This window comes from Cyclopterus lumpus, chromosome 1 (genome assembly GCF_009769545.1).
Source record: "Cyclopterus lumpus isolate fCycLum1 chromosome 1, fCycLum1.pri, whole genome shotgun sequence".
NCBI classification, from domain to species: Eukaryota; Metazoa; Chordata; class Actinopteri; order Perciformes; family Cyclopteridae; genus Cyclopterus; species Cyclopterus lumpus.
The window spans coordinates 25,984,121-26,006,620 of NC_046966.1; the positions used below are offsets into that span (position 1 = coordinate 25,984,121).

The 22,500-nt window shown below is 44.1% G+C and overlaps 4 protein-coding genes across 4 annotated transcripts in view; 2 read left to right on the top strand and 2 right to left on the bottom strand.

The window, feature by feature from the left end:
• The window catches only part of LOC117730728 (interleukin-2 receptor subunit beta-like), a 13,742-nt gene extending 13,253 nt beyond the window's left edge, over positions 1 to 489 (bottom strand). Inside the window, exon 1 of the mRNA XM_034532675.1 lies at positions 269 to 489. The gene's annotated coding sequence lies outside the window, so the exon portion shown is untranslated. The remainder of the gene's footprint in view (positions 1 to 268) is intronic.
• A 5,415-nt stretch (positions 490 to 5,904) lies between these two features.
• LOC117730866 (3-mercaptopyruvate sulfurtransferase-like) lies at positions 5,905 to 8,352 on the bottom strand. The gene is made up of 2 exons (XM_034532913.1): positions 7,773 to 8,352; positions 5,905 to 6,203 (listed from the first exon to the last, which is right to left on the bottom strand). The coding sequence occupies exons 1-2, from the start codon at positions 8,350 to 8,352 to the stop codon at positions 5,905 to 5,907; spliced, it is 879 nt and encodes a 292-aa protein (XP_034388804.1).
• A 7,340-nt stretch (positions 8,353 to 15,692) lies between these two features.
• On the top strand, positions 15,693 to 17,270 carry rps19bp1 (ribosomal protein S19 binding protein 1). The gene is made up of 4 exons (XM_034533047.1): positions 15,693 to 15,849; positions 16,182 to 16,349; positions 16,462 to 16,559; positions 17,029 to 17,270. Exons 1-4 carry the CDS (start codon positions 15,795 to 15,797, stop codon positions 17,176 to 17,178), a joined length of 471 nt encoding a protein of 156 aa, XP_034388938.1. The 5' UTR covers positions 15,693 to 15,794; the 3' UTR covers positions 17,179 to 17,270.
• A 2,186-nt stretch (positions 17,271 to 19,456) lies between these two features.
• atf4a (activating transcription factor 4a) overlaps positions 19,457 to 22,500 on the top strand; it is a 3,549-nt gene continuing 505 nt past the window's right edge. Inside the window, exons 1-4 of the mRNA XM_034532868.1 lie at positions 19,457 to 19,645; positions 20,570 to 20,749; positions 20,880 to 21,143; positions 21,651 to 22,500. The exon at positions 21,651 to 22,500 is cut by the window's right edge and continues 505 nt beyond it. Of these exons, the coding sequence (XP_034388759.1) occupies positions 20,701 to 20,749; positions 20,880 to 21,143; positions 21,651 to 22,500 (1,163 nt within the window). The 5' untranslated portion in view covers positions 19,457 to 19,645; positions 20,570 to 20,700. The remainder of the gene's footprint in view (positions 19,646 to 20,569; positions 20,750 to 20,879; positions 21,144 to 21,650) is intronic.

Below are 22,500 nucleotides of genomic sequence, written 5' to 3' on the forward strand. Positions count from 1 at the left end.
TACTCTGTAGAACAGCTACAGGGAACAATTCAGGGTTAAGTGTCTTGCTCAAGGACACATCGACTAGGGCGGGGATTGAACCACCAACCCCCTGATTGAAACACGGACCAGCTGACCACTCACCCACAGTCGCCCTGTTACTAACTCTTATAATTAAAAGTCATCAAACCCCGTCACCATCACCACACATCCATCCATTCACTCACTCACGACCCCGAGAACTAGACCTCCATTCAAGAAGATAACCCCCATCAGGACCAGAACCTACCTGCTCCGGCTCCGTGTGCTCGGAGCTCTCGGCCGGTCGGTCACCGTGTCCGTGGACCCGTCAGATGAACTGAGAACCTCTGGCTTCCCTTCCAGGAGCCACAGCTCAGTCTCCTCCCACCAGTGACGTACAGCCCGAGGCGGTGGTTCCTCTCTCAGAGCGTGGAGCACCGGGTGGAACCCCTCAGGCTCGGCTGCTGCTCTCCGTTCTGTCGCTTCACGTTTCAAATAACTCTGAATGTCGTTATCGGGTGAGAAGAACACGTGTGTGTTCCCCCAATACAAGCTCTTTAAAGGGGAAGTGTTGTTTGAGGTACTTCTGTGTATTACTACAGTAGAAGAATAGTATTACGACAGTAGAAATAGTAGTATTACTACAGTAGAATAGTAGTACTACTACAGTAGAAACAGAAGTATTACTACAGTAGAAGAATAGTATTACGACAGTAGAAATAGTAGTACTACTACAGTAGAAACAGAAGTATTATTACAGTAGAAGAGTAGTATTACTACAATAGAAACAGTAGTATTACTACAGTAGAATAGTAGTATTACTTCAGTAGAAACAGTAGTATTACTACAGTAGAAGAGTAGTATTACTACAATAGAAACAGTAGTATTACTACAATAGAAACAGTAGTATTACTACAGTAGAAACAGTAGTATTACTACGGTAGAAGAGTAGTATTACTACAGTAGAAACAGTAGTATTACTACAATAGAAACAGTAGTATTACTACAATAGAAACAGTAGTATTACTACAGTAGAAGAGTAGTATTACTACAGTAGAAACAGTAGTATTACTACAGTAGAAGAGTAGTATTACTACAGTAGAAACAGTAGTATTACTACAATAGAAACAGTAGTATTACTACAATAGAAACAGTAGTATTACTACAGTAGAAGAGTAGTATTACTACAATAGAAACAGTAGTATTACTACAATAGAAACAGTAGTATTACTACAATAGAAACAGTAGTATTACTACAGTAGAAGAGTAGTATTACTACAATAGAAACAGTAGTATTACTACAATAGAAACAGTAGTATTACTACAGTAGAAACAGTAGTATTACTACAGTAGAAGAATAGTATTACTACAATAGAAACAGTAGTATTACTACAATAGAAACAGTAGTATTACTTCAGTAGAAACAGTAGTATTACTACAGTAGAAGAGTAGTACTCTTTCAGTAGAAACAGTAGTATTACTACAGTAGAAGAGTAGTATTACTACAATAGAAACAGTAGTATTACTACAGTAGAAACAGTAGTATTAATTCAGTAGAAACAGTAGTATTACTACAGTAGAAGAGTAGTACTCTTTCAGTAGAAACAGTAGTATTACTACAGTAGAAGAGTAGTATTACTACAGTAGAAACAGTAGTATTACTACAGTAGAAGAGTAGTATTACTACAGTAGAAACAGTAGTAGTACTACAGTAGAAGAGTAGTATTACTGCAGTAGAAACAGTAGTACTACTACAGTATAAATAGTAGTATTACTACAGTAGAATAGTAGTACTACTACAGTAGAAACAGTAGTATTACTACAGTAGAAGAATAGTATTACGACAGTAGAAATAGTAGTACTACTACAGTAGAAACAGTAGTATTACTACAGTAGAATAATAGTATTACGACAGTAGAAACAGTAGTATTACTACAGTAGAATAGTAGTACTACTACAGTAGAAACAGTAGTATTATTACAGTAGAATAGTAGTATTACTTCAGTAGAAACAGTAGTATTACTACAGTAGAAACAGTAGTATTGCTACAGTAGAATAGTAGTACTACTACGGTAGAAACAGTAGTATTACTACAGTAGAAGAGTAGTATTACTACAATAGAAACAGTAGTATTACTACAGTAGAAGAGTAGTATTACTACAATAGAATCAGTAGTATTACTACAGTATAAGAGTAGTATTATTACAGTAGAAACAGTAGTATTACTACAGTAGAAACAGTAGTATTACGAGAGTAGAAACAGTAGTATTACTACAGTAGAAACAGTAGTATTACTACAGTAGAAGAGTAGTATTACTACAGTAGATACAGTAGTATTACTACAGTAGAAGAGTAGTATTACTACAGTATAAGAGTAGAAACAGTAGTATTACTACAGTAGAAACAGTAGTATTACGACACAGTAGAAACAGTAGTATTACGACACAGTAGAAACAGTAGTATTACTACAGTAGAAGAGTAGTATTACTGCAGTAGAAACAGTAGTACTACTACAGTAGAAATAGTAGTATTACTACAGTAGAATAGTAGTACTACTACAGTAGAAACAGTAGTATTACTACAGTAGAAGAGTAGTACTACTACGGTAGAAACAGTAGTATTACTACAGTAGAAGAGTAGTATTACTACAGTAGAAACAGTAGTATTACTACAGTAGAATAGTAGTACTACTACGGTAGAAACAGTAGTATTACTACAGTAGAAGAGTAGTATTACTACAGTAGAAACAGTAGTATTACTACAGTATACGAGTAGTACTCCTTCAGTAGAAACAGTAGTATTACTACAGTAGAAGAGTAGTATTACTACAATAGAAACAGTAGTATTACTACAATAGAAACAGTAGTATTACTACAGTAGATACAGTAGTATTACTACAGTAGAAGAGTAGTATTACTACAGTATAAGAGTAGTACTCCTTCAGTAGAAACAGTAGTATTACTTCAGTAGAAACAGTAGTATTACTTCAGTAGAAACAGTAGTATTACTACAGTAGAAGAGTAGTATTACTACAGTAGAAGAGTAGAAACAGTAGTATTACTACAGTAGAAGAGTAGTATTACTACAGTAGAAGAGTAGAAACAGTAGTATTACTACAGTAGAAGAGTAGTATTACTACAGTAGAAACAGTAGTATTACTACAGTAGAAGAGTAGTATTACTGCAGTAGTAACAGTAGTATTACTTCAGTAGAAACAGTAGTATTACTACAGTAGAAGAGTAGTATTACTTCAGTAGAAACAGTAGTATTACTTCAGTAGAAACAGTAGTATTACTACAGTAGAAGAGTAGTATTACTACAGTAGAAACAGTAGTATTACTACAGTAGAAGAGTAGTATTACTACAGTAGAATATTAGTATTACTTCAGTAGAAACAGTAGTATTACTACAATAGAAACAGTTGTATTACTACAGTAGAAGAGTAGTACTCCTTCAGTAGAAGAGTAGTATTACTACAGTAGAAACAGTAGTATTACTACAGTAGAAGAGTAGTATTACTACAGTAGAAGAGTAGTATTACTACAGTAGAAACAGTAGTATTACTACAGTAGAAACAGTAGTATTACTACAGTAGAAGAGTAGTATTACTACAGTAGAAACAGTAGTATTACTACAGTAGCACAGTAGTACTCCTTCAGTAGAAACAGTAGTATTACTACAGTAGAAACATTAGTATTACTACAGTAGAAACAGTAGTATTACTTCAGTAGAAGAGTAGTATTACTACAGTAGAAACAGTAGTATTACTACAGTAGAAGAGTAGTATTACTACAGTAGAAGAGTAGTATTACTACAGTAGAAACAGTAGTATTACTTCAGTAGAAGAGTAGTATTACTACAGTAGAAACAGTAGTATTACTTCAGTAGAATAGTAGTATTACTTCAGTAGAAGAGTAGTATTACTACAGTAGAAACAGTAGTATTACTTCAGTAGAATAGTAGTATTACTTCAGTAGAATAGTAGTATTACTACAGTAGAAGAGTAGTATTACTACAGTAGAAGAGTAGTATTACTACAGTAGAAACAGTAGTATTACCACAGTAGAATAGTAGTATTACTTCAGTAGAATAGTAGTATTACTACAGTAGAAGAGTAGTATTACTACAGTAGAAACAGTAGTATTACCACAGTAGAATAGTAGTATTACTTCAGTAGAATAGTAGTATTACTACAGTAGAATAGTAGTATTACTACAGTAGAAGAGTAGTATTACTACAGTAGAATAGTAGTATTACTACAGTAGAAGAGTAGTACTCCTTCAGTAGAAGCGGAAGTATTATTACATCCAACACTTACATAATAAAGACATCTTATTCATACAATTCAGTGTATTAATATATATATATATATATATATATATATATCATATAATAATATCAGTATAATATGATATATCAATACCATCTAATGTAAATATACAATATAAATATCATAAATATATTATAATAAAATATAAATATTGTATAATATAAATCACATGTATAATGTAATAGAACATGTTTATATATTAAGATGCCCTATGAACCTTGTTGGGTTAAAGGGAGCCTGTTTCTATCCTCCTCCTCGTTGTGTTTCTTCACCTCCATCCTGTGTCCATCATTTATATCTTTATCCAGTAATACGCTAAACTGCTTCTTAGACCCGCCTCTTTTGGGCCAAAACGATTCGGCCCCAGCTGAGACGTGCAGGAAAAACATATATCCTATTTTACAGATATTACTGGGTATATTTCATATCTCCAATACACAAATATTGACGATTTGTATAATTTATAAATATAATTTACATTATTATTATTATATTTTTATACTTTGTTTTTGTGTCTCAAGGTGGGTGGGGCCAGGCAGTTCAGAAAACGCGTCATAATAATAATCGTCTGGAGACTTTTCATTATAAAAAGCCCTTTGTTTCTGAATAAAATGCCCCATAGCTGACTGAGGTGAAGTAAACATGGCGTGAGGCCTGAAAGCAGAAGGCGCCTCACTCAGTGTTTGTGCGTTTGGGTGAAAACAGAACGAACCCGTCTGTCAGGACGCGACACTTCATTCATTAGAAAAGGAAGTCTGGGAGTACGTCAGAGGCTTCACTTCCCTTTTATCTGGAGCCGTGGCGACCATGTCCTCTTTAATATGGAGAGCATACGTCAACTGTAATGTGTGGTTATTAAAATGCATTGTTTTACATTGTTTGCTGGTGACGCTGAAAGTAAATTATAAGAAAACAAACATGATGTGTGGCTCCAAGGTACGAACTAAACTCTGATCTCAGGTAGCTGTGTCCCTTCTGTCTTCATCATTTAAGCCCCTACAAGTGCACACACTACACACATACTAACACACACATGTATGTATGTATGTATATATTTATATACACATTTTAGTTTTTTGTATTTGTATATGTATATTTATATTTATTGCTTTATTTATTTATTTATATATTTATATATATATATTTTTTTTAATGTATTTATTTACATAAATATGTACATATATATAAATATATACATATATTTGTTGGTATAAAAATATATATATTTTATATATTATCTATGAATATATAGAAGGAGCAGACGTACAATAGCTCAGTTTTATTCCAACGTTAACATCACAGCTGTAAACAAACGGTATTGTTCTCATTCTGTCTCTTTGGTCAAGTTCCTGAGTGACGTCTGTTTCTATCAGCCGTCGTTTTTAAATGTTAACGGAATACTTTCGCATCTTTTACACGTTTTATGTTGATACCGCTCTGATGTCTGTCCATCAAATGAACTCCAGGCTTCAAAATGTCCACAAAATAATAATTAGGTATCTCCTCAGCTAACGCTCGCTAGAAGCAGAATGTTAGCTGGGCGTTCTCCACACGATGTACCCGGTCTGAACCGATCACACGTGTTTCCCCCGTCCTTCGGAGATGACGTGCTCGGGCCCGGCGCGGATATACCACTCCGACCACCCGCCGTCGTACACCGACACCCCCGGGTGCCCGCACTCGTGGGCCGCCAGCGCCACGGTGCACGCCGTCACGGCCGAGCCGCACGAGACGCAGACGGGGCGGCCGAGGTCCACGCCGGCCCGGGCGAACAGAGCCTGGAGCTGCTCCGTGGGCAGGAAGTGACCCGACGGCGACAGGAAGTGGTGGAAGGGCACGTTGATGGAGCCGGGGATGTGGCCGGGCTCCGTGTCTGTCAATCAGAGAGAGAGATCTTTTTTATTTCTGGCAACTTCACCAGAAACGTCTCGTACAATAAATTACTCCCACTGGTCTTCTTGGTCAGACCTGGTAGAGACGGAAAGGGTGCCAATAACCCGATACCCTTTGGTGAGGACCAGTGGGCTGTCGTGACCAAAGGGTGCCGGTAACCCGATACCCTTTGGTCAGGACCAGTGGGCTGTCGTGACTTGGGGTGCCGGTAACCCGATACCCTTTGGTCAGGACCAGTAGGCTGTCCTCACCAAAGGGTGCCGGTAACCCGATACCCTTTGGTCAGGACCAGTAGGCTGTCGTGACTTGGGGTGCCGGTAACCCGATACCCTTTGGTCAGGACCAGTAGGCTGTCCTCACCAAAGGGTGCCGGTAACCCGATACTCTTTGGTCAGGACCAGTGGGCTGTCGTGACTTGGGGTGCCGGTAACCCGATACCCTTTGGTCAGGACCAGTGGGCTGTCGTGACTTGGGGTGCCGGTAACCCGATACCCTTTGGTCAGGACCAGTGGGCTGTCCTCACCAAAGGGTGCCGGTAACCCGATACTCTTTGGTCAGGACCAGTGGGCTGTCGTGACTTGGGGTGCCGGTAACCCGATACCCTTTGGTCAGGACCAGTAGGCTGTCCTCACCAAAGGGTGCCAGTAACCCGATACCCTTTGGTCAGGACCAGTGGGCTGTCCTCACCAAAGGGTGCCGGTAACCCGATACCCTTTGGTCAGGACCAGTGGGCTGTCGTGACCAAAGGGTGCCGGTAACCCGATACCCTTTGGTCAGGACCAGTGGGCTGTCGTGACTTGGGGTGCCGGTAACCCGATACCCTTTGGTCAGGACCAGTAGGCTGTCCTCACCAAAGGGTGCCGGTAACCCGATACCCTTTGGTCAAGACCAGTGGGCTGTCCTCACCAAAGGGTGCCGGTAACCCGATACCCTTTGGTCAGGACCAGTGGGCTGTCGTGACTTGGGGTGCCGGTAACCCAATACCCTTTGGTGAGGACCAGTGGGCTGTCCTCACCAAAGGGTATTGGGTTACCGGCACCCCAAAGGAGTAAATAGTACAAAACGAGGATAATAAATAAGTTTTAAAAATAGTTTTTCGAAATCTAAACAATTGTAATGAATACGTTTTAAAAAAATCTAAACAAGTGTAATCTAAAAAAATAAAAAGTAAAAAAACAACAATAAAAAATAAAATATGACATAATGGGGCTGAATGTTTTGTTTATTTTTCACAGTGGATTGCACACATTTTATATATACATATTTATTTATTTATATATATATATATATATATATATACATATTTATATATTTTATTTTCTATTTTCTATAAAAAAACGTCCTTTTTTTTGGAGGAAAAGAGAAGATCTGCTTGGCGGTCTGAACCTGGAACCTCTTTGTGTACTTGAGTCAGGTGGAGTGACCAGAGAGAGTGTCTGATACATAATCCATATTCACAGATGACTCTACTAGTGTCTTTGAGTATTATGAAAAGCGTTATATAAATTAAATGCATTATTATTATTATTATTATTATTACTATACTCACTGTCTCTGGGTTCAGGGTCCAGGCCTCGGAACCGGCCCGCGGGCCGTGCGTCCACCACCTGGAACCTCTTGGAGTCCAGGTTGTCCAGGAGTTCCTCGTAGGTCTTGATCCAGGAGCGGTTCAGCGAGGCCCTGAACTCGGCCGGAGCCGGTCTGGCGTACCGGTCGCTCACCGGTTGACCCTCCAGCTCCCAGCCCACGAGCCCCCCGTCGAGCAGCGACACCGCGCCGTGCCCGAACGCGCGGAACATCCACCACGCGCGCGGCGCCGAGAATGCGCCGAACTCACTGGAATCGTACACCACGACGTGCGTGTCGCGCTGGATGCCGAGGTTCCCCACGTAGTCCGCGAAAACCCGCTCCGGGGGCAGCATGCGGTCCAGGGTGGACGTCTTGTCGCAGCACTGGTCGATGTCGAAGAACGCCGCGCCCGGGATGTTCAGTATCCGGAACTCGCTCCGGGCGCTGCGCCGCACTTTGGGCAGGAACCAGGACGTGTCCAGGACGCGCACGCGCCTCTGGAGCTTCATGGCCTGAGCGAGCCACCTGGAGGTGACCAGGGCTTTGGTCTGGAGGGCCATGGTTCACCCTGGAGAAGTGATTCACCCTGGAGAGGTGGTTCACTCTGGAGGTGGTTCACTCTGGAGAGGTGGTTCACCCTGGAGAGCTGGTTCACTCTGAAGGTGGTTCACTCTGAAGGTGGTTCACTCTGGAGGTGGTTAACCCTGAAGGTGGTTCACTCTGGAGGTGGTTAACCCTGGAGAGGTGGTTCACTCTGGAGTTGTTTCACTGTGAAGGTGGTTCACTCTGGAGGTGGTTCACCCTGGAGAGCTGGTTCACTCTGAAGGTGGTTCACTCTGAAGGTGGTTAACCCTGGAGAGCTGGTTCACTCTGAAGGTGGTTCACTCTGGAGGTGGTTCACCCTGGAGAGGTGGTTCACTCTGGAGGTGGTTCACTCTGGAGAGGGATCGACCTGGTCCAGGGAGAGAGAGAGGGAGAGAGAGAGAGAGAGAGAGAGAGACAACCAAAACGCCTCCAGGTGAAATGGAGGCGGTGTAATGAGCAACTGGTTTTTAATTAAGCTCATGTATTAAAGATAATTCAGTGGCCACACTGCATGTCCTCCTGCGGGCTTATTATTATTAATTAGTTGGAATGCTTCAGCAGTCCAACTAATATTCTTGTAATCTTTCTTCAACTTCTTATTCTATTTCTTCCATACGTATTTTGGACCTTAACTCGTCCTTCATATTTTCAGCTATAGAAAACGTTCAAATATTTAAAATATTCAGCTCCTTCAGGAATCGTGCGGAAAGACTTCTAATTCTAACTTTTCTAATGTTCCTATTATAAATCTTTTATAGTTATTATTTTGAATGGGATCACCATGGAGAAAGTCAACTTTAAAACCTCATAAGATCTTCATACTTTCAGCTAAAGACATTTGAATTTTAAAATGTTGACAGAACCCATCCATCCATCCATCCATCTTCAATACCGCTTATCCTCATTAGGGTCGCGGGGCGCTGGAGCCTATCCCAGCTGACATAGGGCGAAGGCAGGGGACACCCTGGACAGGCCGCCAGTCCATCGAGGGCACATGTAGGGACATACAACCATTCACTCTCACATTCACACCTATGGGACATTTAGAGATCAATTAACCTGCAGCATGTCTTTGGACTGTGGGAGGAAGCCGGAGAGCCCGGAGAGAACCCACGCTGCCACGGGGAGAACATGCAAACTCCACACAGAAGGACCGCTCTGACCGGGAATTGAACCCGCGGCCCTCTTGCTGTGAGGCCACAGTGCTAGCCACTACACCACCGTGCAGCCCCATGTTGACAGAACCTTCAAATATTATTGCATATTCAGATATTTTTTATCTTTTCACATTTTTAAATGATTAATTTTTTATGGAATAAAAAATTTGGGCAGGAACCAAAATAACTTTATGGAATAAAAAATGTATTTACTATTTACTATGGAGTAAATCTTCAAATCCGCTTACATTTTCAACTTTAAGAGCGTACAGTGTCTGCATACTTTCAGCTAAAGACACAATTTAACCTTTAAACTGTTGACAAAATCATCAGTTAGAACTTTATAATTCAGCTTTTTTTGATAGCTTTTATACTTATTTAACTGTCCCAGTTTTAGTTGTATGTGTTTTCAGGGTGTGTGTGTGGAAGGTTAGAGCTGTGATGTCATCACCAGAGTGGAGAGCAGCTTCAGGATCTTGAAAGAAAAGATTTGTAAATCGTCACTTTTCTCCCTCTAGAGACATTATTTATGGTACAGTAGTGAATCTTGTGCTGGTCGTAAAAGTGTAACAATGGAATCCAACAGTGTGCCACATGTGTCAGGAGAACCCTCAACAAGTCCACCTCTCTGCCCCACCAGACTCCATTATATGTTTCCCTTCAGAGTCTTCTCACAGACAGTCGGACCTGATTTATAAATCGCGACTACAGACACATTTCATACACTACAGACACATTTCATACACTACAGACACATTTCATACACTACAGACACATTTCACACACTACAGACACATTTCATACACTAGAGACACATTTCATACACTACAGACACATTTCACACACTACAGACACATTTCACACACTACAGACACATTTCATACACTAGAGACACATTTCATACACTACAGACACATTTCACACACTACAGACACATTTCACACACTACAGACACATTTCATACACTACAGACACATTTCACACACTACAGACACATTTCATACACTACAGACACATTTCATACACTACAGACACATTTCACACACTACAGACACATTTCATACACTACAGACACATTTCATAAACTACAGACATATTTCACACACTACAGACACATTTCATAAACTACAGACACATTTCATACACTACAGACACATTTCATACACTACAGACACATTTCATACACTACAGACATATTTCACACACTACAGACACATTTCATACACTACAGACACATTTCATACACTACAGACACATTTCATAAACTATAGACACATTTCATACACTACAGACACATTTCATACACTACAGACACATTTCATACACTACAGACACATTTCATAAACTATAGACACATTTCATACACTACAGACACATTTCATAAACTACAGACACATTTCATACACTACAGACACATTTCATACACTACAGACACATTTCATAAACTACAGACACATTTCATAAACTACAGACACATTTCATACACTACAGACACATTTCATAAACTACAGACACATTTCATACATTTCATACACTACAGACACATTTCATACACTACAGACATATTTCACACACTACAGACACATTTCATACACTACAGACACATTTCATAAACTACATACACATTTCATACATTTCATACACTACAGACACATTTCATACACTACAGACACATTTCATACACTACAGACATATTTCACACACTACAGACATATGTCATACACTACTGACACATTTCACAGACTACAGACACTACAGACACATTTCATACACTACAGACACATTTCATACACTACAGACACATTTCACACACTACAGGGTTTTAAATGGTTTGGTAGAAAATCCGCTCCCAGTCTTAAGCTCTCGTCTGCCCTTCACCCTTCACCCTTCACCCTTCACCCTTCACTCTTCACTTTTCACCCTTCACTCTTCACCCTTCACCCTTCACCCTTCACTCTTCACCCTTCACCCTTCACCCTTCACTTTTCACCCTTCACTCTTCACCCTTCACCCTTCACCCTTCACTCTTCACCCTTCACCCTTCACCCTTCACCCTTCACTCTTCACCCTTCACCCTTCACCCTTCACTCTTCACCCTTCACTCTTCACCCTTCACCCTTCACCCTTCACTCTTCATCCTTCACTCTTCACCCTTCACTCTTCACCCTTCACCCTTCACCCTTCACTCTTCATCCTTCACTCTTCACCCTTCACTCTTCACCCTTCACCCTTCACCCTTCACCCTTCACTCTTCACCCTTCACCCTTCACCCTTCTCTCTTCACCCTTCACTCTTCACCCTTCACCCTTCACCCTTCACCCCGGTGCCCTTCACCCTTCACCCTTCTCCCTTCACCCTTCACCCTTCACCCTTCACTCTTCACCCTTCACCATTCACTCTTCACCCTTCACCCTTCACTCTTCACCCTTCACCCTTCACTCTTCACCCTTCACTCTTCACCCTTCACCCCTTCACCCTTCACCCTTCACTCTTCACCCTTCACCTTTCACCCTTCACTCTTCACCCTTCACCCTTCACTCTTCACCCTTCACTCTTCACCCTTCACCCTTCACCCTTCACCCTTCACTCTTCACCCTTCACCCTTCACTCTTCACCCTTCACTCTTCACCCTTCACTCTTCACCCTTCACCCTTCACCCTTCACTCTTCACCCTTCACCCTTCACTCTTCACCCTTCACCCTTCACTCTTCACTCTTCACCCTTCACCCTTCACTCTTCACCCTTCACTCTTCACCCTTCACCCTTCACCCTTCACCCTTCACTCTTCACCCTTCACCCTTCACTCTTCACCCTTCACTCTTCACCCTTCACCCTTCACCCTTCACCCTTCACCCTTCACCTTTCACCCTTCACTCTTCACCCTTCACCCCTTCACTCTTCACCCTTCACCCTTTACCCCTTCACCCTTCACTCTTCACCCTTCACTCTTCACCCTTCACTCTTCACCCTTCACCCTTCACTCTTCACCCTTCACTCTTCACCCTTCACCCTTCTCCCTTCACTCTTCACCCTTCACCCTTCACCCTTCACCCTTCACCCTTCTCCCTTCACCCTTCACCCTTCTCCCTTCACCCTTCACTCTTCACCCTTCACCCTTCACCCTTCACTCTTCACCCTTCACCCTTCACTCTTCACCCTTCACCCTTCTCCCTTCACTCTTCACTCTTCACCCTTCACCCTTCACCCTTCTCCCTTCACCCTTCACTCTTCACCCTTCACCCTTCACTCTTCACCCTTCACCCTTCACTCTTCACCCTTCACCCTTCACCCTTCACTCTTCACTCTTCACCCTTCACCCTTCACCCTTCACTCTTCACCCTTCACCCTTCACTCTTCACCCTTCACCCTTCACCCTTCACCCTTCTCCCTTCACTCTTCACTCTTCACCCTTCACCCTTCACTCTTCACCCTTCACTCTTCACCCTTCACTCTTCACCCTTCACCCTTCACCCTTCACTCTTCACCCTTCACCCTTCACTCTTCACCCTTCACCCTTCACTCTTCACTCTTCACCCTTCACCCTTCACTCTTCACCCTTCACTCTTCACCCTTCACCCTTCACCCTTCACCCTTCACTCTTCACCCTTCACCCTTCACTCTTCACCCTTCACTCTTCACCCTTCACCCTTCACCCTTCACCCTTCACCCTTCACCTTTCACCCTTCACTCTTCACCCTTCACCCCTTCACTCTTCACCCTTCACCCTTTACCCCTTCACCCTTCACTCTTCACCCTTCACTCTTCACCCTTCACTCTTCACCCTTCACCCTTCACTCTTCACCCTTCACTCTTCACCCTTCACCCTTCTCCCTTTACTCTTCACCCTTCACCCTTCACCCTTCACCCTTCACCCTTCTCCCTTCACCCTTCACCCTTCTCCCTTCACCCTTCACTCTTCACCCTTCACCCTTCACCCTTCACTCTTCACCCTTCACCCTTCACTCTTCACCCTTCACCCTTCTCCCTTCACTCTTCACTCTTCACCCTTCACCCTTCACCCTTCTCCCTTCACCCTTCACTCTTCACCCTTCACCCTTCACCCTTCACTCTTCACCCTTCACCCTTCACTCTTCACCCTTCACCCTTCACCCTTCACTCTTCACTCTTCACCCTTCACCCTTCACCCTTCACTCTTCACCCTTCACCCTTCACTCTTCACCCTTCACCCTTCTCCCTTCACTCTTCACTCTTCACCCTTCACCCTTCACCCTTCACCCTTCTCCCTTCACCCTTCACCCTTCTCCCTTCACCCTTCACCCTTCACCCTTCACTCTTCACCCTTCACTCTTCACCCTTCACCCTTCACCCTTCACCCTTCACTCTTCACCCTTCACTCTTCACCCTTCACCCTTCACCCTTCACTCTTCACTCTTCACCCTTCACCCTTCACCCTTCACCCTTCACCCTTCACCCCGGTGCCCTGGTTTCTCCCTTTGTCTCTCACTTTATTTCTCTTTCTCTCTCTTTTTCTCTCTTCTGTCTGACTTTTTCCATCTCTCTCATTTCTTGGATTGTGATTCATATTTTTGATTATTTAGATAATAGAGTTTTGCTTCCATCTTTTACTGTTATACATTTCCACTACAAGGTTTGTCAGCAATTCATGTGTTTGTGCTTCGACGCTCATCTGAACCTAAAACACATTTAAGGACACGTAAACGTTCATAAGCCTTGAGCCGCTCCTCACGGCCACCTGGAGATCAGAGTTATGGTTCACCAGATTAGTCAGACACACAGCTGCTGCTAACGAGCTAATCGGGGCAGCTTTACCAACACATGCCCTCTCACCATGGCAACCAGGGATACACATAGAGGCAGCGCCCCCCTGCACTCTGTGTCACACACACACACACACACAGGCAGGCAAGGAGGCAAGGAAGGAAGGAAAGGAAGGAGGGAAGCAAGCAAAAGAGGCAATGAAGGAAGAAAGCCAATCAAGGAGGCAAGGAAGGAAGGAAAGGAAAGGAAGGAGGGAAGCAAGCAAAAGAGGCAATGAAGGAAGAAAGCCAATCAAGGAGGCAAGGGAGGAAGGAAAGGAAAGGAAGGAGGGAAGCAAGGAAGGAAAGAAAAGGAAGGAGGGAAGCAAGCAAAAGAGGCAATAAAGGAAAAAAGCCAATCAAGGAGGCAAGGAAGGAAGGAAAGGAAAGGAAAAAAGGAAAGGAAGGAGGCAAGGAAGGAAGGAAAGGAAAGGAAGGAGGGAAGCAATCAAAAGAGGCAATAAAGGAAGAAAGCCAATCAAGGAGGCAAGGAAGGAAGGAAAGGAAAGGAAGGAGGGAAGCAAGCAAAATAGGCAAGGAAGGAAGAAAGCCAATCAAGGAGGCAAGGAAGGAAGGAAAGGAAAGGAAAAAAAGGAAAGGAAGGAGGGAAGCAAGCAAAATAGGCAATGAAGGAAGAAAGCCAATCAAGGAGGCAAGGGAGGAAGGAAAGGAAAGGAAAAAAGGAAAGGAAGGAGGGAAGCAAGCAAAATAGGCAATGAAGGAAGAAAGACAATCAAGGAGGCAAGGAAGGAAGGAAAGGAAAGGAAGGAGGGAAGCAAGCAAAAGAGGCAAGGAAGGAAGAAAGCCAATCAAGGAGGCAAGGAAGGAAGGAAAGGAAAGGAAAAAAAGGAAAGGAAGGAGGGAAGCAAGCAAAATAGGCAATGAAGGAAGAAAGCCAATCAAGGAGGCAAGGGAGGAAGGAAGCCAGTCAAGGAAGCAAGGAAACAAGGAAAGGAAGGAACGGAAGGAAGCCAGCAAAGGAGGCAATGAAGGAAGAAAGGAAGAAATTTAAAAAAGGAAAGGATTGAAGCCAGGAAAGGAGGCAATGAAGGAAGGAAGGAATGAAGGAAGGAAGGAAGGGAGCGAGGCATATGATTCAATTATACATACATATATTATTATTATTATTATTATTATTATTATTATTATTATTATTATTATTATTATTATTATTATTATTATAAGTAGTAGTATCAGTAGTACCGGACTAGAAGTAGTGTGTGTATTTTATTTATTTATCATATGATACAATGATACATACATATATTATTATTATTATTATTATTATTATAAGTAGTATCAGTAGTACCGGACTAGAAGTCACCAGGCGGACCGTTACGCATCGTCTTCTGTTTCCAGCGGGTCCCTTTCAGCGGTGCACCGCCGGATGTTGATGGCGGTGCACGCTGCTGCTCCGGACCCGAGCAGAACCCTCTAGTGGAGCTCGTGGTCGCTGCTTCAGACCGTCGTATCTGGGTCAGGATGTCGGTGTCGCTGGTCAGAAGAGGACTGGAGCTGCTCAGCGATGAGGTCAAAGGTCAGCAGTCAGTCACGTGACCACACGTTTAGTTTAGGTCCAGTGAAACTAGCATGGCGCTAATTCACTCTGATTATTAATGTCTAAGTTACCGTTTTATAGTTTTATAACTTAAAACATTCATAAACACAAAGGAGATTTATAACTTAAAACATTCATAAACACAAAGGAGATTTATAACTTAAAACATTCATAAACACAAAGGAGATTTATAACTTAAAACATTCATAAACATAAAGGAGTTACACACACACATTAATATAGATTAAAATATGGAGCGATCATCTAATAAAGTTGTGAGTGTATCTCTGGCTCCGCCTCTCTCATCCCAGACGTCGGCAAAGCGAAGAAGAAGAAGATGGCGCCGCCCGGCTCGGTGATGGAGCTGGTGAGCACCAAGCGGAGCGGGGTCACCCGGCAGGTCCAGCGGCTGCAGGGCCGCCTGGGGCCCGGAAAGAGCAAAGCCACCGTCAAGGACAAGAGGATCAAGTCTGCCGTGGGTGGGTGGAGAAAACAACAACAACAACAACTAAACGACCATCCTTCCGGTCCTGACAGCTGTTCTGCCTTCGTGCTCTAACACGTCCTTCTTCTTCTTTGGTGTTTTGGCAGAGGAGTTCAGGAAGAAGCAGAAGAAGAGCCAGATGAGCGCCAACCTCAAGTACTTCCTGGGAGACGACGACAAAACGCCAGATACCGACACTCTGAAGGTCACTATCCTCCCTGTTTTAATGTGAAGGTCAAAGGTCAGAGCAGGTCATTTGTGTTCGTGACAAATGAATTGAAAGGCGGAGGCCGCTCGGTTGTAGGCGTCCGTCGCCCGTGAGGCTTCAATCACAGCGAAATGCGTACGCAGCCGACGGCGAGGAAAGCATTACCTTTGATTTGTGCCATGAATTACACAATGTTTCTGTTTTAAAAGATGATTTAGCTCGCCGAGAAACGTCTCACTATACGGCCGTTAGCTCGGCTTGCTAGCCGTCTAGCTAACGTAGTTTTGTTCCAGATGTCACGGAATCTTACCGATGAGTTTTTAATCCAGCGAGAACATTGAAAAACACTGTTACTAAACCTGAGTGAGACGTCACCGTTAGTTATCAAAACATTATTACTCTCTCTCGGTTGACCGGCGGACATGTTGTTTTCATGTTGTTTTCATGTTGTTGTTGTCTCCCGTAGATCCTGAGCCACATCCCGAGCAGACAGTCGAGGGATCGGCCGGAGCGACCGGCCAAGAAACCCGAGGAGACGCAGTCTGTGTTCACGGAGAAGGAGTTCCAGCAGTTCCAGAAGGAATACTTTGGCCGGACCGTCGAGGAGAAGAAATGAAGCGCACCTTAAGTTTGAACTTAAGAGTTTCTTTTTTATAATTGAATTGGGAATTCAAACACACTCGTATAATAAATCTACATGCACAAAAACCTGTATGAGTTTGTGTGTTTAGTTCGGAAGGTAAAGTCCATGCTTCATGTGTTAAAGCTGCATTCTCTCTCCTGAGCACCAGGGGGCGACTCCTCTGGTTGTATAGAAGTCTATGCGTCATGTGTTAAAGCTGCATTCTCTCTCCTGACCACCAGGGGGCGACTCCTCTGGTTGTATAGAAGTCTATGCTTCATGTGTTAAAGCTGCATTCTCTCTCTCCTGACCACCAGGGGGCGACTCCTCTGGTTGTATAGAAGTCTATGCGTCATGTGTTAAAGCTGCATTCTCTCTCCTGACCACCAGGGGGCGACTCCTCTGGTTGTATAGAAGTCTATGCTTCATGTGTTAAAGCTGCATTCTCTCTCCTGAGCACCAGGGGGCGACTCCTCTGGTTGTATAGAAGTCTATGCTTCATGTGTTAAAGCTGCATTCTCTCTCCTGACCACCAGGGGGCGACTCCTCTGGTTGTATAGAAGTCTATGCTTCATGTATTAAAGCTGCATTCTCTCTACTGACCACCAGGGGGCGACTCCTCTGGTTGTATAGAAGTCTATGCTTCATGTGTTAAAGCTGCATTCTCTCTCCTGACCACCAGGGGGCGACTCCTCTGGTTGTATATAAGTCTATGCTTCATGTGTTAAAGCTGCATTCTCTCTCCTGACCACCAGGGGGCGACTCCTCTGGTTGTATAGAAGTCTATGCTTCATGTGTTAAAGCTGCATTCTCTCTCCTGACCACCAGGGGGCGACTCCTCTGGTTGTATAGAAGTCTATGCTTCATGTGTTAAAGCTGCATTCTCTCTCCTGACCACCAGGGGGCGACTCCTCTGGTGACATACGGCGTCTCTACGTCACTCCTCACTCTAAATATGGTCACTTCCTGTTTACTGGTGCCGAAAAAACAAGATGGCGACGTCAAAAGCGCATAATTGGAGGCTTCAAAACTCCCCAAACCAACGAGCGTCTGACCAATCGCAACTTTCAGAAATGTTTTAATATTTTAGATTTCTAGCGTAGGCGTTCGATCAGGCTTTTTGAAGAACCTTTAATATTTGGGTTATAATATGAAAACAGGGTTTTTCATATGTGTAAAACTTACATCGTAGTTTTGGAGAGAAACAAGAACAAAAATTAGAAGACCTGACATTGACAGATACTTGTGTTTTATTCCTTTTACATATATTACTACTGTATGACTTCCTGTTGATGCAGCTTCAGACTGGATCTCATGATTAGGATTTTAGAATTGTGTTCCTCTTTTTTTATTATTATATAAATTATTTTAATTTGGTTTGTGGTAAATTCCTGTTGGAATGTTTGAATACTTTTCCTGCTTTAAATATTTGGTGTATTTTATTTCTGTATGAAATCCAAAGTACGGGATTAGTTTCTCTCTCACAACCCTGAACCAAATAAACAGAAATAAATTAAATGAAAACTGAAGGAGGGTGATGTCACACACACACTTGTTATAATTAAAACATATTTTGATCATATCATTAACTTTTTTTTTAAAACAAACTTATGCTAAATAATAATATATATCTCTACATGTATGAAAGTAGCCAGCAGGGGGCAGTCCAGTTCTCGCCCCTGGAAACCGGAAGGGTTCATCGGGTGTCTCCAGCATGTCGTAGAGATAACTCATAAAGATATAGTTATTGTGCAGAATTACAAACAGCTGGAAGGAAATATAAGTTTTCTTATAACTTTATTGTCCACAAACACGATTAATTCATAGCCTAAATATTTCATGTGTTTGATGCAGAAAACATATATACAATCCAGCTAGTTTTTACCATATTTAATTCGTAATTTGTATTTCTTAAATAAAGGCACAGACAATTAAACACATGTTCTGATGTAAAACTAATTATAATAAATAATAATTAAGCAGTACGTTTTGTGTGATGTTTGACATTTAGAAAAGACTCACTGAACTCTTTTCCTTTCTCAATGTTTACATTTTGCATCTGACCTACTTCTGGCTCCATGGATCTATTTTATCAGCTGGGCAGACGTTACGCATCCGACCAATCACAAACCACGTTCAAGCGGAGTGTTAACTGACCATTATTATTATGCTTATGAATTATTTATGTTCCTCCCATGAGAAGAGCGGGGGGTGACACCGACACGTAAAACAAACGCCCCCTCCGCGGAGTGACACCACGGAAGCGTACAGTCGGCGGTGCTCCGGCTGTATATATAGCGGTGCGCCCCCGGACGGCCGCGTCTCTTCCTCAGTCCTCACCGGAACTCACTGGACGCTCTCTCGCGCAGACATGGCCGTTTGAAGCGCGCGGCGGCTCTCCTTGCGGCGACAACCCGGCAGCGCGAAGGCTAAGCGCACTGGCTCGTTCCGGCAACATGGCGTAAGAACCTGTTTATGTCTATGTTACTGACTACTGACACGTTCGTGTGTCTGTGACTGTGTGTGTGAGACTGTGTGTGTCTGTGACTGTGACTGTGACTGTGTGTGTGTGTGTGTGTCTTTGTGTGTGACTGTGTGTGTCTGTGTCTGTGACTGACTGTGTGTGTGTGTGTCTGTGACTGTGTGTGTGTGTCTGTGACTGTGTCTGTGACTGTGTGTGTGTATCTGTGACTGTGTGAGTGAGACACTTTGACAACGTGGCGTGTGCAAAATGGCGCGCGCGTTGTCCGTCCTCTCCGTTAAAACAAGCGGGGAGGAGAGGGGGCGGAGTCACCCGCAGAAGCATGACCAAATTAGGAAACGTTATCCCCCGGTGGCCGGCAGGGCGTGTCTCCATGACACCTGTCACTTCAGTGGACCGGATTGGGCCATAATTAGCCCCCCCTCCCCCCCCCCCCCCCCCGCGCTTGGTGGTGACGTCACCATCCTCATAAGGATTTAAACTGGAGAAGATATCAGTAAATATGAAATAAACAGTAATATTTCAAATTCAACACTTAGTTGCATTTAAAATGTATAAAAGGGAATTGATGGGATAAACACAACCATAGAATATACTACTAAATAAAATAAATGTGTGTGTGTGTATATATATATATATATATGTATATATGTATATATGTATGTATGTCCTTAATATCTATTAAAATAATACATAAACTCCGCAAATAAATATGACATTATTACAACGTACTTTTATAGTTTTTCATCAAGACTCCCTCCCCCCCCAAAGAAAATCACATTTCCAGTAGCAGGTCCAAACTTACAAAATGTAATAATATTGAGTTTTTAAAGTGAGTATTGTTTGATGGGCGGATCTATTGAATGCATTCTCCATGTTCTTGTCTTCCTGGTCTTTCCTCAGGTCTCTCTCGGCACACAACCACAGCTCTGCTGCCGTGGACCGCGGTACCGAACCCCTCGACCCGCTCACGTTACCGGGCTCCTCGCCTTTGTTTTTATTCGCCCGCTCACGGTTGACGGCGCCCTGCAGTCATGACCCTCTCCCAGCTGGCCCTGGAGGACGTGGAGGCCCTGTACTTAGGTCGGTCCAAAGAATTGATGCTCATTCTAAATCCACTCTTTTATGTAGTGTCTGAGTTTTTAAACTTTGAGGCGTGTAATCAGTATTCTGTGCAGAAGATCTGATGCTTTACGGTGTTTGTGGTCAACAGGGCCCTCGTTCCTGATGGCTGACCCCATGGGGCCCCTTCTGGACCAAGATGAAGAAGCTCTCTCTCCCTCCTCCTCTCTGGAGGGCAAGGCGCCATCTTCGCCCCCCCTCTCTTTCTCCTCCTACGCCTCCTCCCCACCTCGCTCCCCGACGCCCCCCACCCACCCCTCCTTGTTACTGGGCACCAAGGCCGGAGCAGACCCCCTGTCCCTCCCTTGGCTGGTAGCCGGAGACCTCCTCACAGCCCACATCGGAGCGGACGACGGTAACTGTGTGTGTGTGTGTGATAAGCAATATATAACATGAGGGTTAGAAGGACTCACAAGAAGCTGCTTCACTAAGTTAGAAACTGAACGATTGTAATCGTGGGAACGCTGGTAAATATTTTAAAGGGGCGGTTTATTGTCAGTGAAGCTCGTAAAGTTTCCGCCGGGCGTCTCCACTGCCACGTCAACCGGGTGGTGCTTTGTTTGGCGAACACCAGAATTAAAGGCATGGATGAGTAATGTGTGTGTGTGTGTGTGAGGCGACGGAGAGCCATCATTGGCCAGTGGCTCGGAGGCGTGTCACCGAGACCGTTTTTGTTAATCGTGGCACTTCAGAACCCTTTTCTTGAGATGCGTCATAAGATCACAACAATACACGACTTTTAATTTAACTTTCCTTGTTTAACCTTGTTTTTTTTTTTTATTCATGTTTTTTTATTTCTGCTCTTTTATCTTACTCCCTTTTTTGGGTCTAATTTGAATGAATACATCGTCTCTGTCGGCAGATGATGCTTTTGCGGGCATGGACTGGATGTCGGAGAAGATCAACCTGAGCGAGTTCGACCTGCAGACCCTCATCGGCTCCTCCGACGAGGGTCTCGGCTCCCCCGATGACCTCCTGGACTCCGACATGGATCTGGACGTGGACTCCTTCGACGCAGCCGTCTCGCTGCCCGGCATCCCCCCCCTCCCTCTGGTGGACGAGGTGGTTCCTGACCAAGGGGTTGTCTCGGCGTCTGAGCCCCTGTCTCCGGTGGCTCCGCCCTTCACCCAGGAGCTGTGGAGCGACGTCCAGGACGCGGAGAAGCTGCCGCTGTCCCTCTCGGTCGCCATCCTTCCAGATCCCAGAGGGAGCCAGCAGCCCGGCGGCCCCGTCGTGCTCTCTCTGCCCACCTTCGTGGTGGTCCTCACCAGCGAGGGCCAGCCCCCCCTCGTGTCCATCCCCGACCCGTCCGCTACGACTCCTCCGTCGGGCGGCTGCGACAGCGACTCCGGCATCGAGTCCGCCGCCGGCTCGCCCGCTCGCCTCCTTACTCTGACTGCCGGTTCCTCCAGGACCAAACCCTACTCCAAACCAGAGTCCTCCTCTTCCCCCCCGTCCCCCTCGGCCAAGACCCCCCGGGTCAAATCGGTGTCCGGCGCCCCCAAGGTGGAGAAGAAGCTGAAGAAGATGGAGCAGAACAAGACGGCAGCCACTCGCTACCGGCAGAAGAAGCGGGATGAGCAGGGCCTGCTCGGCTCGGAGTGCGACCAGCTGGAGAAGAGGAACGGCGAGCTGGCGGAGAAGGTGGAGTCCATCAGCCGGGAGATCCAGTACCTCAAGGACCTGATGGAGGAAGTCCGCAAGCGACGCGT